Raw genomic sequence first — 17,459 nt, 5'->3', positions numbered from 1 at the left:
AAAGATCCGTTATATTGACCCGTTTAAAAAACCATTAAAAACGTGCACTATTTCTCCCGTCACAAAATAACGTCCTTTATTAATAACAGGCTATGATGGGTTATAACGGGTGATGTAAAAATCCCATAGACTATAATGGGATTTTGTAATGGCCGTTTAATGGACGTTTTTAATGGTTTTGTTAACGGGTCATTATAATGGATCTTTAAAACAGAATTCTATAGTGTGAAAGCAGCCTTACCCATTGAAGTCAATAGGTAGCAAAATAGACAGCTGATTTTGCTACCCATTGACTTCAGTGGGTAGGAAAATACGCAGCAGCAAACATGTAGCAAAATACTGCACGTGTGATCCTACACTTACAGCATTAAGTTATAGTACAGTTATAGCCTTATACATAAGGCATTATTATGGTAGTTATGTACTTGTACATAGGAGCAGTATTATAGTAGTTACATTCTTGTACATAGAAGGCAGTATTATAGTAGTTATATTCTTGTATATAGGAGGCAGTATTATAGTAGTTATATTCTTGTACATAGGAGGCAGTATTATAGTAGTTATACACTTGTACATAGGAGGCAGTGTAATAGTAGTTATATTCCTGTACATAGGGGTCAGTATTATAGAAGTTATAACTGAAAATAAGAATGAATGGTCGGCACCACTACCCCAAGTAGTCTCCTCCTTCTCTTACTCAGCAGCAAGGTAATCACAGTACAATTCCTGGATTATGAAACAACAGTTCCGTGAAAGTGCTGGCAGGCACTGTACACTGTGCGGTTCCAAGTCCCTTCAGACAACAGTAATCTTGATCATATAGCAATAAGAAAAAGTAGGGACGTCACTCACCAGGATACTGTGCAAGATTCTTTAATTTTCAACGGTGCAGTAACATGGAGCACGGGTGATGCACTACGGAACAGGTAGGGTCTGAAGAAGCGTGATACGCACACGCAACAGCTGTAACCCAGTCTTTCACTGATGAGCTAGTCCTACCTGTAGCGTCCGTGCTCCATGTTACTGCACCGTTGAAAATGAAAGAATCTTGCACAGTATCCTGGTGAGTGACGTCCCTACTTTTTCTTATTGCTATATTATAGAAGTTATATTCTTGTACATGGGGGCAGTATTATAGTAATTATATGAATTAGACATGGTCGCACATCTACAATCTTGTATAATGATCTGAGCATAATATCAAAAACTAACAGGTTGTTAGTATACATTTTTGATCAAAAAGTACAAGCCCACTCGCCACATCAAGGCCACCTATTTAGAGTGGGTCCCTAACGTCCCTAGCATAAAATGGCGTAGCACTGGGCGGCGACCACCACCGCCGCGACACCAGTGCCCACGGGGGGAACAACCCACTGGCAGAGCGTCCCCAATGCCACTCAAACCAGTCTATGGGTCGCACCTTCCCACAGACACGGCGCCACGGCGGCAACGGACGCCGTCCAGCACCACACCAGTGTGAACAAGGTGTAATGGCTCACTTACCATGCTCTCCCAGTCAGACTGGGAGGCTGCTAGGAAAGAAATGGCCCTTGTGTAGCTAACTACTACTTATATAGGGTTGGGCTGAGGGGGTGGGGAAGAGTGCAGACACATGCTCAAACAAAAACAAAAAACAAAAAAAAAGGAGGGGATAGAAAACACAGTGTGAATTCGGGTAGAAGAAACAGGCATGGTGCACATCTACAATCTTGTATAATGATCTAATTGCTTCTCAGTATAATATCAAAAACTAACAGGTTGTTAGTATACATTTTTGATCAAAAAGTACAAGCCCACTCGCCAGTTAGAGTAATTATAGTAATTATATTCTTGTACATAATAGGTAGTATAATAGTAGTTATATTTTTGTACAGAGGAGGTAGTATTACAGTAGTTATATTCTTGTACATAGGGGGGCAGTATTATAGTAGTTATATTCTTGTACATAGGAGACAGTATTATAGTAGTTATATTCTTGTACATAGGAGGCATTATTATAGTAATTATATTCTTGTACATAGGGGGACAGTATTATAGTAGTTATATTCTTGTACATAGGAGGCAGTATTATAGTAGTTATATTCTTGTACATAGGAGGCAGTATTATAGTAGTTATATTCTTGTACATAATAGGTAGTATAATAGTAGTTACTGTATATTTTTGTACATAGGAGGCAGTATTATAGTAGTTATATTCTTGTACATAATAGGTAGTATAATAGTAGTTATATTTTTGTACAAAGGAGGTAGTATTATAGTAGTTATATTCTTGTACATAGGAAGCAGTGTAATAGTAGTTTTATTCCTGTACATAGGGGACAGTATTATAGTAGTTATATTCTTGTACATAATAGGTAGTATAATAGCAGTTATATTTTTGTACATAGGAGGTAGTATTATAGTAGTTATATTCTTGTGCATTGGGAAAAGCATTATATATTTTTGTACATAGTTGGCACTATAGTAGTAGCTATAGTCTTGTACATAGGAGCCAGTTTTTGTAGCTATAAACTGGTAAATGGGGGCATAATTGTTTTTGTACAGAATTTTGTACAGAATGTTTTTAGAATTTTTGTAATAATTCATTACGAAGGGATGAGGTAACATGTGAGTGACGCAAACCCCTTAGCCTGCAATGATGTAGCGACACACTGGGCACAGTTGTTAGAGACCTGTTCCATTGCAGGCAGTTTTATGGTCAGAAGGGTAATAATACATCCCGTTACCAAATACGAGGAGACACAGTTATGTCAGTGAGTGTAAATATAAGAAAGAGGCTGGGCACAAAAAAATGTCTTTCCAGTGAGATGCCAGGAAGAAACACATTATTTCATCTCTGTTGGGAATTATCTGGCAGCTGGCATGTTGTGGTCATTTTTACTCTAAACAGTTGTGCTACATGGATATATTGTTACTTTAACCATAGGTTTACTAACAGTAAACATAAGTAAAATATTGTATAAACTATTTATGTAGCTTTGTACTTAAAGTGTACCTGTCACAGGGACATGTCAAAAGTTTTGATAGTTCTGGGTCTCAGTGCTGAGAGCCATATCAATCAGAAGAATGAGCCTAGAGAAGTGTGTGGCACAGCTGTCCTCCCTGGCTCATAGCTATCTTTGTCTCACTACTTCAGAGACTTAGGCTGCATTCACATCTTGTTTTCGCAATATGATTCCCGTATCCGATTTCCGTGTAAAAACCGTATGGAACCATATTGCAAAGCGTATGTATAGATATGTCATTGAAAACCGTATGCCAAACGTAGCATCCGGTTGTGTACGTTTTGCACCATTTATGATTTTTTCAGTTTTTTTTCCCGTACACAAAACCGTAGTCTACTACGGTTTTATGTCCGGGTGAAAAACCGGATACAACCCGTACACTTTTTTTTATTTTTATTGGTGGTCAATGGGAACCGTGCAGAACCGTATGTGCGTACGGTTCCATCCGGTTTGCACAATACGGTTTTGCAGTTTGCACATGCGCAGTGCATGCCGAAGGTTCTTCCCACAAATAGAACAAGAAGAACTTTATTTAATAAAGGACAAACATAAAACCGTATCCATTATTATTATTATTTTTTTAAATGTATTAAACCGTATGCAACCGGACATCCGATTTCAAACTGCATACGGTTGTACATGGTTGTATACGGTTCGGTCCAGTTTTGAGACATGCGTTTTTTTACAAAAAACCTGATACGGGAACCGTATTGAAAAATGACATGTGAGTGCAGCCTTATAGGGGGAGATTTAATAAAACCTGTGCAAAGGAAAAGATGCCCAGTTGCCCATAGCAACCAATCAGATCGCTTCTTTCATTTTGCAGGGGCCTTGTTAAAAATTAAAGAAGCGAGCTGATTGGTTACTATGGGCAACTGGGCAAATTTTCCTCTGGACAGGTTTTGATAAATCTCCCCCATAAGGAGCAAAAAGACAAAGATCAGGGAGTGAACAGCATTGCTGCTCACCTAGCCATCAATTCGGAATTTTACCGGACATCTGGATAACCCCACCGGGCAACCCAGACTCCACATCTGCACATCGCTCCTCCGCTTGCTAAGCGGGACCGACGGCCGTCTGCCTCCCGATACACTCATTCATAGCGCGCATCAGTGTTGTGCCTGCCCGCACAACAGAAAAAGGTGAGCATACTTTGAATTTACCTAAAATCACCCAAATCCTGATATACTTCATAACTTTTGACATGTCCCTGTGTCATATTGGATGTTTTTCACAGTGACAGTGCCCACTTAAAGGATATGTAGACCATTGCAAAATAATTTCTTACTGTTTAATCATTTGTTGTTTATAGCTTCTTTGTAGATGCATTAAGCTTTAATGCATCTACAAAGAAGCTATAAACAACAAATAGTCTTGATTAAATCCTCCCACATGATCAGACTACACAAGGTTTGTAGTCTGTAACTATGGAGACACATAGGAGTTATATGAGAAAACTAAAATGGGATTGTAAATTTGTAAATCAGAACAAATTGCTGCAAAATTCTATATGTTCCTTACAAGAAAAAGGTCTCACCTGTGAGGATCATGTGGTACTGAAAGATTCTCTGCACTACTTTAACCAGTTCATGTTTAACACTCGACTGTCCTCGCTGGAAGTTTCTCTGCTTCCCAGAATAATAAAATGAAAGTGAAAAGTTCTTTTGTTATTGTATGAATATATAGGAAAATAAAACATTTAGGGAAACTGGGTTACAATGAATAATGTTGAAGGTAAAGCCCAAATTAATGTTACCCATTTTACTATAGCCATTAAAGGCAAATAAGAAATGGCAATAGAGGATATATAATTCCATATATAGTCAAATTTGTAAGGACATGTTCACACAGCGGGAGACTTATCAAAACCTGTCCAGAGGAAAAGTTGCTGAGTTGCCCATAGCAACCAATCAGATCGCTTCTTTCATTCTTCAGAGGCCTTTGTAGAAATAAAAGAAGTGATCTGATTGGTTGCTATGGGCAACTCAGCAACTTTTCCTCTAGACAGGTTTTGATAAATCTCCCCCACAATGTTTACAGTGGGTATTTTCAGCTGTAAAAAATCGGCCAATCGCGCACTTACGGCTTTTTACTCAATAGTGGACAATATTTTCCTGTTTTACAGAACAGGCAAGTATACATTGAATGAACTAATTGTGATGCACAGAAATACTGGGAAGGCTGAGTGACAACCTCTGTGGAAGTCATATTGGTTATTACCCAAATTAACAGATACGATAAGACAGGGAAAGTGGCTGTCCATGTTAACCAATCACAGTGCAGATTTCATTTTATAAGGGTAGTTTAAGAAACTCACCTCAAAGTCTCTTATGACAGCGGTGACCTGTGGGATTTTGAGGCTACAATCTTCAAGGGCGGCTGATGTCTTGTCAAAAGCAACAATAAAGGCTGTATGATGCTGGAATTTGGATTCCCGGCTTAAAAACACATCTGCAATTTTCTGGTTTTCCTCCCTTTGAGTCAAGAAGAAAAAAATTTTGTATTTATTTATTTTACGATTACAGGTATAAACTCAGATATATACAATTAAAAAAATAATAAATAAACAAGCCATACTATTTCCTATAACAATTTACCCTGTCACACCTATAAAAAGCTCTTTTCAATATAAATTAGCACCAAACCCGTTTGTAGTCCACCCTAAACAACAGTTTCATAAATATAAGAAATATAAGTATAGACTATAGGACAAGGGGGAAGGATAGCACAAAAAAAGCAACCATGAAGAGCCCATTAAATATTTTGCTTTCTCCTTATACACTGCTCAAAAAATAAAGGGAACACTAAGATAACACATCCTAGATCTGAATGAACTAATCGTATGAAATACTTTCGTCATTACATAGTTGAATGTGCTGACAACAAAATCACACAAAAAATATCAATGGGAAACAAATTTATCAACCCATGGAGGTCTGGATATGGAGTCACACTCAAAATCAAAGTGGAAAACCACACTACAGGCTGATCCAACTTTGATGTAATGTTCTTAAACAAGTCAAAATGAGGCTCAGTAGTATGTGTGGCCTCCACGTGCCCGTATGACCTCCCTACAATGCCTGGGCATGCTCCTGATGAGGGATGTCTTCCCAGACCTGGACTAAAGCATCCGCCAACTCCTGGACAGTTTGTGGTGCAAGACATGATGTCCCAGATGTGCTCAATTGGATTCAGGTCCGGGGAACGGGCGGGCGAGTCCATAATATCAATGCCTTCCTCTAGCAGGAACTGCTGACACAATCCAGCCACATGAGGTCTAGCATTGTCTTGCATTAGGAGGGACCCAGGACCAACCACACCAGCATATGTTCTCACAAGGGGTCTGAGGATCTCATCTCGGTACCTAATGGCAGTCAGGCTACCTCTGGCAAGCACATGGAGGGCTGTGTGGCCCCCCAAAGAAATGCCACCCCACACCATTACTGACCCACCATCAAACTGGTCATGCTGGAGGATGTTGCAGGCAGCAGAACGTTCTCCATGGCATCTCCAGACTCTGTCATGTCTGTCATATGTGCTCAGTGTGAAACTGCTTTCATCTGTGACGAATTTGCCAATCTTGGTGTTCTCTGGCAAATGCCAATTGTCCTGCACAGTGTTGGGCTGTAAGCACATCCCCCACCTGTGGACGTCGGGCCCTCATACCACCCTCATGGAGTCTGTTTCTGACATGCACATTTGTGACCTGCTGGAGGATCATTTTGCAGGGCTCTGGCAGTGCTCCTCCTGCTCCTCCTTGCACAAAGGTGGAAGTAGCGGTCCTGCTGCTGGGTTGTTGCCCTCCTATGGCCTCCTCCACGTCTCCTGATGTACTGGCCTTTCTCCTGGTAGCGCCTCCATGCTCTGGACCCTATGCTGACAGACACAGCAAACCTTCTTGCCACAGCTCGCATTGATGTGCCATCCTGGATGAGCTGCACTACCTGAGCCCATTGTGTGGGTTGTAGACTCCCTCTCATGCTACCATTAGAGTGGAAGCACCGCCAGCATTCAAAAGTGACCAAAACATCAACCAGGAAGCATAGGAACTGAGAAGTGGTCTGTGGTCCCCACCAGCAGAACCACTCCTTTATTGGGGGTGTCTTGCTAATTGCCTATAATTTCCACCTGTTGTCTGTTCCATTTGCACAACAGCATGTGAAATTGCTTGTCAATCAGTGTTGCTTCCTGAGTGGACAGTGTGATTTCACAGAAGTGTGATTGACTTGGAGTTACATTTTGTTGTTTAAATGGGTACTCCGCTGCTCAGCATTTGGAACAAACTGTTCTGAATGTTGGAGCTGGCGCCGGGAGCTCGTGATGTCATAGCCTCGCCCCCTCATTGCAAGTTTATGGGAGGGGGGGGGGGTGAAGGCTGCCACGCCCCCTCCCATAGACTTGTATTGAGGGGGCAGGGCATGACATCATGAGGGGGCAGGTCTATGACGTCACACAAACTCCCGGCGCCAGCTCAAGCATTCGGAACAGTTTGTTCCAAACGCTGAGCAGCGGAGTACCCCTTTAAGTGTACCCCTTTTATTTTTTTGAGCAGTGTATGTTGCCCAGGACCACAGCTTTCCATAAAGAATGAATCTTCATAAAAAGTATAATAGATGTTACATTGCATTACAAATTCTGAGTTATAGACTGTAGTATATTCCAGAGATGTTATCTTATACTGTACTAATCCTGAGTTACATGTTGAGATCCTGAGTTACATTTTGAGTTTTAATCCTGTGAAGTGTGCAGCAGTGTTATTTACTTCCCAGCTAGCTTCAGCAGATTTTTCTATCCATTAAAGTCAATGGGCAGCAAAATCTGCAGCAGATTTGCACCATAGGGTGCGTTTACACATGTGTATTTTGTGCGGCAGATCTGCTTCTGCTGCCCATTGAGGTCAGCAGTCAGCAGTAGATCTGCAGAAAAAATATCCTTAGGGCCAGTTCACACATGCATATTTTCTGCTGCAGATCTGCTGCAGATTTGCTGTATCAGATTTTGCTATCCATTAAAGTCAATGGTACCTGTGGAATTTCCGCAGTGTATTTGCTGCGGAAAATCCACAGCGGATTTTGCTACCATTGACTTCAATGGGTCCTAAGGAAAATCTGCAAATCTGCCTCTATTGCAGATTTTCTGCTGACCCATTGAAGTGAATGGTAGCAAAATCCTCTGCAGATTTTCCACAGCAAATATTCTGCAGAAATTCTGCAGCTAATCCGCCCATGTGAACATACCCTTAGGTTACATTCACACGAGCAGATTAACTGCAGATTTTCCACTGCGTAAAATCCACAGTGGATTTGGCTACCATTGACTTCAATGGTTCCAAAGAAAAATCTGCAAATCTGCCTCTATTGCGGATTTTTCCGCTGACCCACTGAAGTCAATGGTAGCAAAATCTGCTGCGGAATTTCCGCAGCAGATACGCAGCAGAAAATCCGCAGGTAATCCACTTGTGTGAACGTACTCTTAGAGTGTATGGTGAACTGGGTTTGAGTAACACCCGAAAAGTGAGGCGTGCGTTGCCACGCACTTTAACCATCTGTAACTCACGATCGCAGTGCGTCCCGCAACTGAGCTCCGGTGTGATCTTTTTCCAAATGAAAGTGACGCTTTAAAGTCTATGAAATAGCGGCCATCAGCGCACACATTGGAGGAGATTTACAAAGTGCAGCCACGCCCTCCTTCCTGCCCCTTTGGCTTTTTTTTTTTTTTAAAGCTGCACATTTTTGTACAAAAATATCCCATGGCTGTGGTGAATGTGTGTATGAGTGCATCCATGTATATTGGGAACATGTGTATTAGTGCGTCCATGTATGTGGTGTACATGTGTATGAGTGTATCCATGTATGTGATGAACGTGTGTATGAGTGCATCCATGTATATGGTGAACGTGTGTATGAGTGCATCCATGTATGGGGTGTTCATGTGTATGAGTGTATCCATGTATGTGATGAACGTGTGTATGAGTGCATCCATGTATGTGGTGAATGTGTGTATGAATGTATCCATGTATGTGGTGTACATGTGTATGAGTGTATCCATGTATGTGGTGAATGTGTGTATGAATGTATCCATGTATGTGGTGTACATGTGTATGAGTGCATCCATGTATGTGGTGAATGTGTGTATGAGTGCATCCATGTATGTGATGAATGTGTATGAGTTTATCCATGTATGTGGTGTACATGTGTATGAGTGTATCCATGTATGTGGTGAATGTGTGTATGAGTGCATCCATGTATGTGGTGAATGTGTGTATGAGTGCATCCATGTATGTGGTGAATGTGTGTATGAGTGCATCCATGTATGTGGTGAATGTGTGTATGAGTGCATCCATGTATGTGTTGAATGTGTATGAGTTTATCCATGTATGTGGTGTACATGTGTATGAGTGTATCCATGTATGTGGTGAATGTGTGTATGAGTGTATCCATGTATGTGGTGAATGTGGGTATGAGTGCATCCATGTATGTGGTGAATGTGTGTATGAGTGTATCCATGTATGTGGTGAATGTGTGTATGAGTGCATCCATGTATGTGGTGAATGTGTGTATGAGTGTATCCATGTATGTGGTGAATGTGTGTATGAGTGCATCCATGTATGTGGTGAACATGTGTATGAGTGCATCCATGTATGTGGTGTACATGTGTATGAGTGCATCCATGTATGTGGTGAATGTGTGTATGAATGTATCCATGTATGTGGTGTACATGTGTATGAGTGTATCCATGTATGTGGTGAATGTGACGCTTTAAAGTCTATGAAATAGCGGCCATCAGCGCACACATTGGAGGAGATTTACAAAGTGCAGCCACGCCCTCCTTCCTGCCCCTTTGGCTTTTTTTTTTTTTTTAAAGCTGCACATTTTTGTACAAAAATATCCCATGGCTGTGGTGAATGTGTGTATGAGTGCATCCATGTATATTGGGAACATGTGTATTAGTGCGTCCATGTATGTGGTGTACATGTGTATGAGTGTATCCATGTATGTGATGAACGTGTGTATGAGTGCATCCATGTATATGGTGAACGTGTGTATGAGTGCATCCATGTATGGGGTGTTCATGTGTATGAGTGTATCCATGTATGTGATGAACGTGTGTATGAGTGCATCCATGTATGTGGTGAATGTGTGTATGAATGTATCCATGTATGTGGTGTACATGTGTATGAGTGTATCCATGTATGTGGTGAATGTGTGTATGAATGTATCCATGTATGTGGTGTACATGTGTATGAGTGCATCCATGTATGTGGTGAATGTGTGTATGAGTGCATCCATGTATGTGATTAATGTGTATGAGTTTATCCATGTATGTGGTGTACATGTGTATGAGTGTATCCATGTATGTGGTGAATGTGTGTATGAGTGCATCCATGTATGTGGTGAATGTGTGTATGAGTGCATCCATGTATGTGGTGAATGTGTGTATGAGTGCATCCATGTATGTGGTGAATGTGTGTATGAGTGCATCCATGTATGTGTTGAATGTGTATGAGTTTATCCATGTATGTGGTGTACATGTGTATGAGTGTATCCATGTATGTGGTGAATGTGTGTATGAGTGTATCCATGTATGTGGTGAATGTGTGTATGAGTGTATCCATGTATGTGGTGAATGTGGGTATGAGTGCATCCATGTATGTGGTGAATGTGTGTATGAGTGTATCCATGTATGTGGTGAATGTGTGTATGAGTGCATCCATGTATGTGGTGAATGTGTGTATGAGTGTATCCATGTATGTGGTGAATGTGGGTATGAGTGCATCCATGTATGTGGTGAATGTGTGTATGAGTGTATCCATGTATGTGGTGAATGTGTGTATGAGTGCATCCATGTATGTGGTGAATGTGTGTATGAGTGTATCCATGTATGTGGTGAATGTGTGTATGAGTGCATCCATGTATGTGGTGAACATGTGTATGAGTGCATCCATGTATGTGGTGTACATGTGTATGAGTGCATCCATGTATGTGGTGAATGTGTGTATGAATGTATCCATGTATGTGGTGTACATGTGTATGAGTGTATCCATGTATGTGGTGAATGTGTGTATGAGTGCATCCATGTATGTGGTGTACATGTGTATGAGTGTATCCATGTATGTGGTGAATGTGGGTATGAATGTGTCTATCGCAGAGGAATAGCTAGCATAAGAGATCACACTACATATTGTTCAGAACTGGACTGGGGCTGGCAATGCATTCATTGGCTCTGTTCCTCAGTATTGCAGCTAAGCTCGTGTTTAACACGTTGTTGAAGACACATCCAGTCCCAGATGTTTATAGCCTTAGTTGCCACAACAATGCTGACTGCAGCATCACATTCTTTTACAGAGTGAGGGGGTGATTTCACACAATCTGTTCGATGTTACTGGATATTTAATTTAATATGTTCTTCAGAGCACCTGTGTAAAACTGCTATGTGATCCCTATATGGTGACTGTATGGCGGTATTATTGGTTGTGTTTGTGAGGAGAGTCTGTTGTAACCGTATGATTCATTTTGAGATAAAGAGTTGAATTGATCGAAGGAGGGATGTGGAGGTGCGGGGGCGCAATTTGCCTAATCTGCCTAGGGCACCAAAATACCTCTTCTGGCCCTGAGTCCCATTACCAAAAATATGTTCCAGGCTTTACCAGTGCTTTATTCTTTCTTCCAATTCTTCCAGAACTTCTTCATGTAATAGTCGGACATACTGCAACTGACTCAGTCCATGCCGTAGCCTCAGCTCTTCTTCCTCATCTTCCTCCTCACTGCCGAGCACCCTGAGCATTGATGCATGGAATTCCTGGAAGAAAACAATTTTTTTTTTTATTAAGCTACTTCTACTGTATGTGGTGGCCCAGTACAGGAGTTCCACCCCTGTACCCTAGCTGCCCTGTCCGGCAGACTCCATACAGTGTTCGTGACGCCAGAGCATGGTTTATCCTCTACACCACCCGAAGGTATACCGCTGGAACCTGGGCTAGGCACGAGGGCAAATAATGACTCCGACGCCAAGTTTCAGAACAATGGCAGCTTTACTGAGTCAGACGGATGTAACAGTCTATGCAGCTTGGCTAGGCCCACAGAGGTGACCAGTGACTTCAGAGACTACAGGACTTGCTGAGACTTAGAGTGGACATGGACAATTTGACTTGAGACAGGTTGACTTTGACAGACTTGACTGAGACTGACTGCACCCGGTTTGTAGCTTACCAGGTTTTGACTTGGACCTAGGGGGTAGTGGACTTGTGGATGAGTGGCTGTGTGGTAGACTTTAGGCCTCCTCTGGACTCCAGACACACACCTAGGACTTGACCTTACTCAGCTAAGCAGGAGCTAAAAGAGCGAGCTAGCCCCACCCAGGGCTTAAATGGGGGAGACTAGTAGGGGTCCCATAGGTCACCCTGTAGGTCACATGGTCACTGGTACCTCACTGGGTTACAATCACATGACAACAGGTCTTGAAGGCATAACACATTTTATGTACAATACACTATATAACAGGCATAGAAATAAATATACAAGGTAACAGGTGAAAAGGGGGGGGGGGGGGGGCAGGGGTCACTGCATGGAGACTGCCTGACAGGGCAGCAAGGGTACAGGGGTGCAACTCCTGTACTGGGCCACCACACTGTGGTATACTTCGTGGAGGGCCTGAGGAGGCAGAGAGATTCAAAGACCATCAAGGATACAAGTCATACTGCTTCAAGCTGTGTTCAGACGGAGCAATTTTCCAGCACTTTGATGCATTTTTTGTGTGATTTTTCCACATCCTGCAGTCTGCAATTGCAGTAAAATAGAACTATTTTTGCCATAATTTGCCAAGGAAATATAGTGAGGAAATTCCACATGGAGTTTCCTAACTGTGCATGGGCCCTTTTAGTAGCACTACTTGAATAATTTTAACTATTAAGTAACAGCTGCAGGGTTAAGCAATACATTGAGTTATATACGATATTGCGGACTGCAGTGATCACTTAATGTCTCATTCACACTGCAGAATTTCTGAGCTGAATCGACAAAAAATTCAGCTTGGAAATTCTTTTGCAGCAGAATCCTATTGTTTTTAATGGGATTCTGCTGCACCGTACAAACAGTGGCAGAAACATCTACTGTGGAAATGACTATTCTAGCCTCCACAATAACATCTGCATTCTTCAGAGAAATTCAGTGAGGGAATTACACTCAGAGTTCCCTCACTGTGCATGTCTGGCCGGACATTCCTCAAAAAATCAGCTGTGTGAACATACCCTAATGGATAAAATCAATCAAGCAATGCTACAAAAAGTCCCAGAGCATCCCTGGCCTTATGCCCCACAAAGTCTATACAAACCCTAGCTCAGCTCCTGACTCTCATAGCTAATTTGCTCAAGAAATCTATAAAGCATTAAGTGGCAGAACACAAACTAGCTGACAAATCCCCTGAAGACACAACGGGTACAGAGCGGTTAAAGAGGCTTTATCTGCATGGAGAAACCTCGCTTACAGTAAGACACTGTGAATCTATATTTATAAAACTCAATGGGGGAGATTTATCAAAACCTGTGTAGAGGAAGAGTGGTGCAGTTGCCCATAGCAACCAATTAGATCACTTATTTAAATTCTCAGTGGCCTCATTAAAAATGAAAGAAGCGATCTGATTGGTTGCTATGGGTAACTGCACCACTTTTCCTCTACACAGGTTTTGATAAATCTCCCCAAATGTGTGTATGTGTGTGTGTATGTTCCAGCATCACGTCCAAACCGCTAAAGATATGAACATAAAACTAATTTGTGAGGGACGGGGTTTTTGTTTAAAGTCCCATGCAAATCAATGGGAAATGTATGTTCCCACATAACTTCTGTACGGCTGGAGATATTTCAATACCTGCTACACATATTACGGGTCAGGATATGAGGTCGGGGTAGGAGGTCGCGATAGGAGGTCGGGATATGAGGTCAGGATATGAGGACGGATAGGAGGTCGGGATAGGAGGCCGAGATAAAAGGTCAAGATAGGAGGTCGGGAAAGGAGGTCGGGATAGGAGGTCGGGATAGGAGGTCGAGATATGAGGATGGAATAGGAGGTCGGGATAGGAGGTTGAGATATGAGGACGGGATAGGAGGTCGGGATAGGAGGTCAAAATAAGAGGACGGGATAGGAGGACGATATAGGAGGTCGAGATAGGAGGACGGGATAGGAGGACGAGATAGGAGGTTGAGATAGGAGGACGTGATGGGAGGACGGGATGGGAGGACGGGATAGAAGGTCGGGATAGGAGGTCGGGATAGGAGGTCAAAATAAAAGGACAGGATAGGAGGATGGGATAGGAGGTCGAGATAGGAGGACGTGATAGGAGGACGGGATAGGAGAACGAGATAGGAGGACGGGATAGGAGGTCGGGATAGGAGGTCGAGATATGGGGTTGGGATATGACAACAATATATGAGGACGGGGATTATTTTCCTCCCCAACAAGGATTAGGAAGGAAAAACCGGGCTATGCCGGGTACTCAGCTAGTATATCATAAAAGAAGCAGCTGCTAAGAGCATACAGGGCCAACTATATATATATATATATATATATATATATATATATATATATATGTATTCCTCTTAACCCCTTAAAGGGGTTAAAAGGGGTACTCCACTGCTCACAAGCTCCCGGCGGCGCCTCCAGCATTAAGAACAGTTTGTTCCAAATGCTAAGTAGCGGAGTACCCCTTTAAGGACTCAGCCCATTTTCCCCTTAAGGACTCAATCCAATCTTAGTTTTTGCACTTTAGTTTTTTCCTCCTCATCTTCTAAAAATCATAACGCGTTAAATTTTGCACCTACAGAGCCTACAGGGCTTGTTCTTTGCGTCACCCATTGTACTTTCTAATGACATTACTAATTTCATAACATAATCTGCGGAAAACAAAGAAAATTATTTGTGGGGCGAAAAGAAAAAGAAATATTACATTTTGCTACTTTTTAGGGCTTCTGTTTCTACGCAGTACACTCTTCGTTAAAAATGACACATTATCTTTATTCTGTAGGTCCGTACGGTTAAAGGGATACCCAAATTATGTAGGTTTTATTCATTTTACTACTTTAAACAAATTATAACTACATGCACCAAAATTATTATGTGTAAAATTGTCCTTTTTGACCCCTACAACTTTTTTATTTTTCCCCCGTATGGGGCTATATGAGGGCTTACTTTTTTGTGCCGTGGTCTGTAGTTTTTATCGGTACCATTTTTGTTTTGATGGGACTTTTTGATCACTTTTTATTAATATTTTTGTGGCACATGAAGTGACCAAAAATTCACAATTTTGGACTTTGGTATTTTTTTACGTGTACGCCATCGACCATGCGGTTTAGCTAACCTTATATTTTAATAGTTAGGGCATTTACACATGTGGCGGTACCACATATGATTTTTTTTTATAACATAATTTTATATAAAAAATAGGAAAAGGGGGGTGATTAAAACTTTTATTAGGGGGGCTTATTCACATTTGTTCTCTTATTTCTTTACCGCTTTTGACTTTTTTTCAGCCCCCTTAGGAGGCTATACCATGCAATCTTTTGATTGCATACACTGTTCAATGATATGCCAAAGCATAAAATTGATCAGTGTTACCGGCGCTCTGCTGCTCTTGCCTGCTGCGCAGGCATGGAGCAGTAGATCGCCAATTGGACGACAAGGAGGCAGGTGAGGACCCTCCCATCGTACAGTAAGCTGATCGGAACATTATGATTCTGTCCGATAGTCCTTATCAGCTGCCGGGATCATTTTACTTTAGATGCGGCAATAAACTTTGATTGCGGCGTCTGAAGGGTTAATGTCGGGCATCATCCCGATCAGCAGTTCCCGGCATTAACCGTGGGTCCTGGCTGCTTGAGCAATGGGTTTAAACCCCATTAGGGGGTACTTAAAGGGGTACTTCGCCCCTAGACATCTTATCCCCTATCCTTTGGATAAGATGTCTGATCGCGGGGGTCCCGCTTCTGGGGACCCCTGGGATCTCGGCTGCAGCATCCCGCTGTCATTACTGCACAGAGCAAACTCGCTCTGTGCATAATGTCAGGCGATACAGAGTCCGGAGCATTGTGATGTCACGCCCCGCCCCCTTAATGCAAGTCTATAGGAGGGGGCGTGACGTGATGGCCATAATGTCACGAGGGATGTAGCCGTGATATCACGATGCCCCTGTATTGCCCATCATTACACACAGAGCGAGTTTGCTCTGTGGAGTAATGACAGCGGGGTGCTGCAGCTGAGATCCCGGGGGTTCCCAGTGGTGGGACCCCCGCGATCAGACATGCTATCCCCTATACTTTGGATAGGGGATAAAATGTCTAGGGGCGGAGTATCCCTTTAAGGGAACGGGGGCGTACCTGTACGCCCTGTGTCCTTAAGTGGTTAAAGAGAGGCACCACTTCTGGTGTATGGAGATTCAAAAAGGCCATTAACACTCCAAGGGCTTTCTGGGAAAGGGAACTCAAGTTATTGTATGTATGCTTCAGCATTACTTCAAAATGGCTGGAGATATTTACATTAAACTTGGTACACAAATTACTTTTTGTCAACTAAAAAATATAGTAGTGTTAAGTCAACCCTAACCCACTTCTTTTTGTGAGGATTGTGGGTTTTGTCTATGGGACTTCTGGTACATCTCATGATCACGTTACTCTCGGCTGCTGAGATTGACTAGGACTGTTTAGCAGGCAGGTGCAGGAATGGTTAGTGCTGGGCACAGGATAAAAGGACAGGATATGAGAATGTGATAAGAAGTCGGGATATGAGAACAGGATATGAGGTCAGAATACGAGGACAGGCTATGAGGTCGGGATATGAGGTTGGGATACGAGGATGAGATATGAGGTCGGGACATAAGGTTGTGATATGAGGACAGAAAATGAGGATGGATATGAGGATGGGATATGAGAACAAGATATGAGGTTGGGATATGAGCTCAAGATATGAGGACAGGAAAAGAGGACTAGTTATGAGGTCGGGATATGAGAAAGGGATGTGAGGACGAGATATGAGGACAGGAAATGGGGACAAGATATGAGGACGGGATGCGAAGACAGGATATTAGGTAAAGAGCGTCATTGTTGCATTTTCTCTCCCACAAGGTTTAGGTAGGAAAACCGGGCAATGCCATTATTGTATTGTACAAACATTGCAACCTGCAATTAAATAGTTAATTCCAGTTATAAATAAATAAAGTCTGATCATTGTATATAGCATTTTATATTTGATCCCTCATCCTGTTGAAGATCTCTGCTTACTGTCAGTAAATTTTTTCACAACTCTTTTTTTAACAATTATATCAAGTCTAGACAGTCCTCTGTGAGGTAAACACATCAAGTGTTCTGATAGTTTAACAAAGATAGAGAAAAAGAAACACAGCCGCACATCCACAATTTGTATTTTGATCTACTTGCTTCTCAGTGTAAATTCAAAAACTAACAGGTTGTT

General features: G+C 42.1%; 1 protein-coding gene across 6 annotated transcripts in view; it reads right to left on the bottom strand.

Moving 5' to 3' along the window:
* The window catches only part of FGD5 (FYVE, RhoGEF and PH domain containing 5), a 154,247-nt gene that overhangs the window by 52,661 nt on the left and 84,127 nt on the right, over window positions 1-17,459 (bottom strand). For all 6 annotated transcript variants that reach the window (XR_008845008.1, XR_008845009.1, XM_056524934.1 and 3 more), the window contains 3 exons: window positions 11,653-11,804; window positions 5,323-5,479; window positions 4,543-4,630 (listed from right to left, as the gene is read on the bottom strand). Coding sequence is in view for 4 of the 6 variants with exons in the window: in XM_056524934.1 (XP_056380909.1) it covers window positions 4,543-4,630; window positions 5,323-5,479; window positions 11,653-11,804 (397 nt within the window). In the remaining 2 variants the exon portion in view is untranslated. The remainder of the gene's footprint in view (window positions 1-4,542; window positions 4,631-5,322; window positions 5,480-11,652; window positions 11,805-17,459) is intronic.

This window comes from Hyla sarda, chromosome 6 (genome assembly GCF_029499605.1).
Source record: "Hyla sarda isolate aHylSar1 chromosome 6, aHylSar1.hap1, whole genome shotgun sequence".
Lineage (NCBI taxonomy): Eukaryota > Metazoa > Chordata > Amphibia > Anura > Hylidae > Hyla > Hyla sarda.
This window is presented reverse-complemented; position numbering and strand designations above follow the sequence as displayed.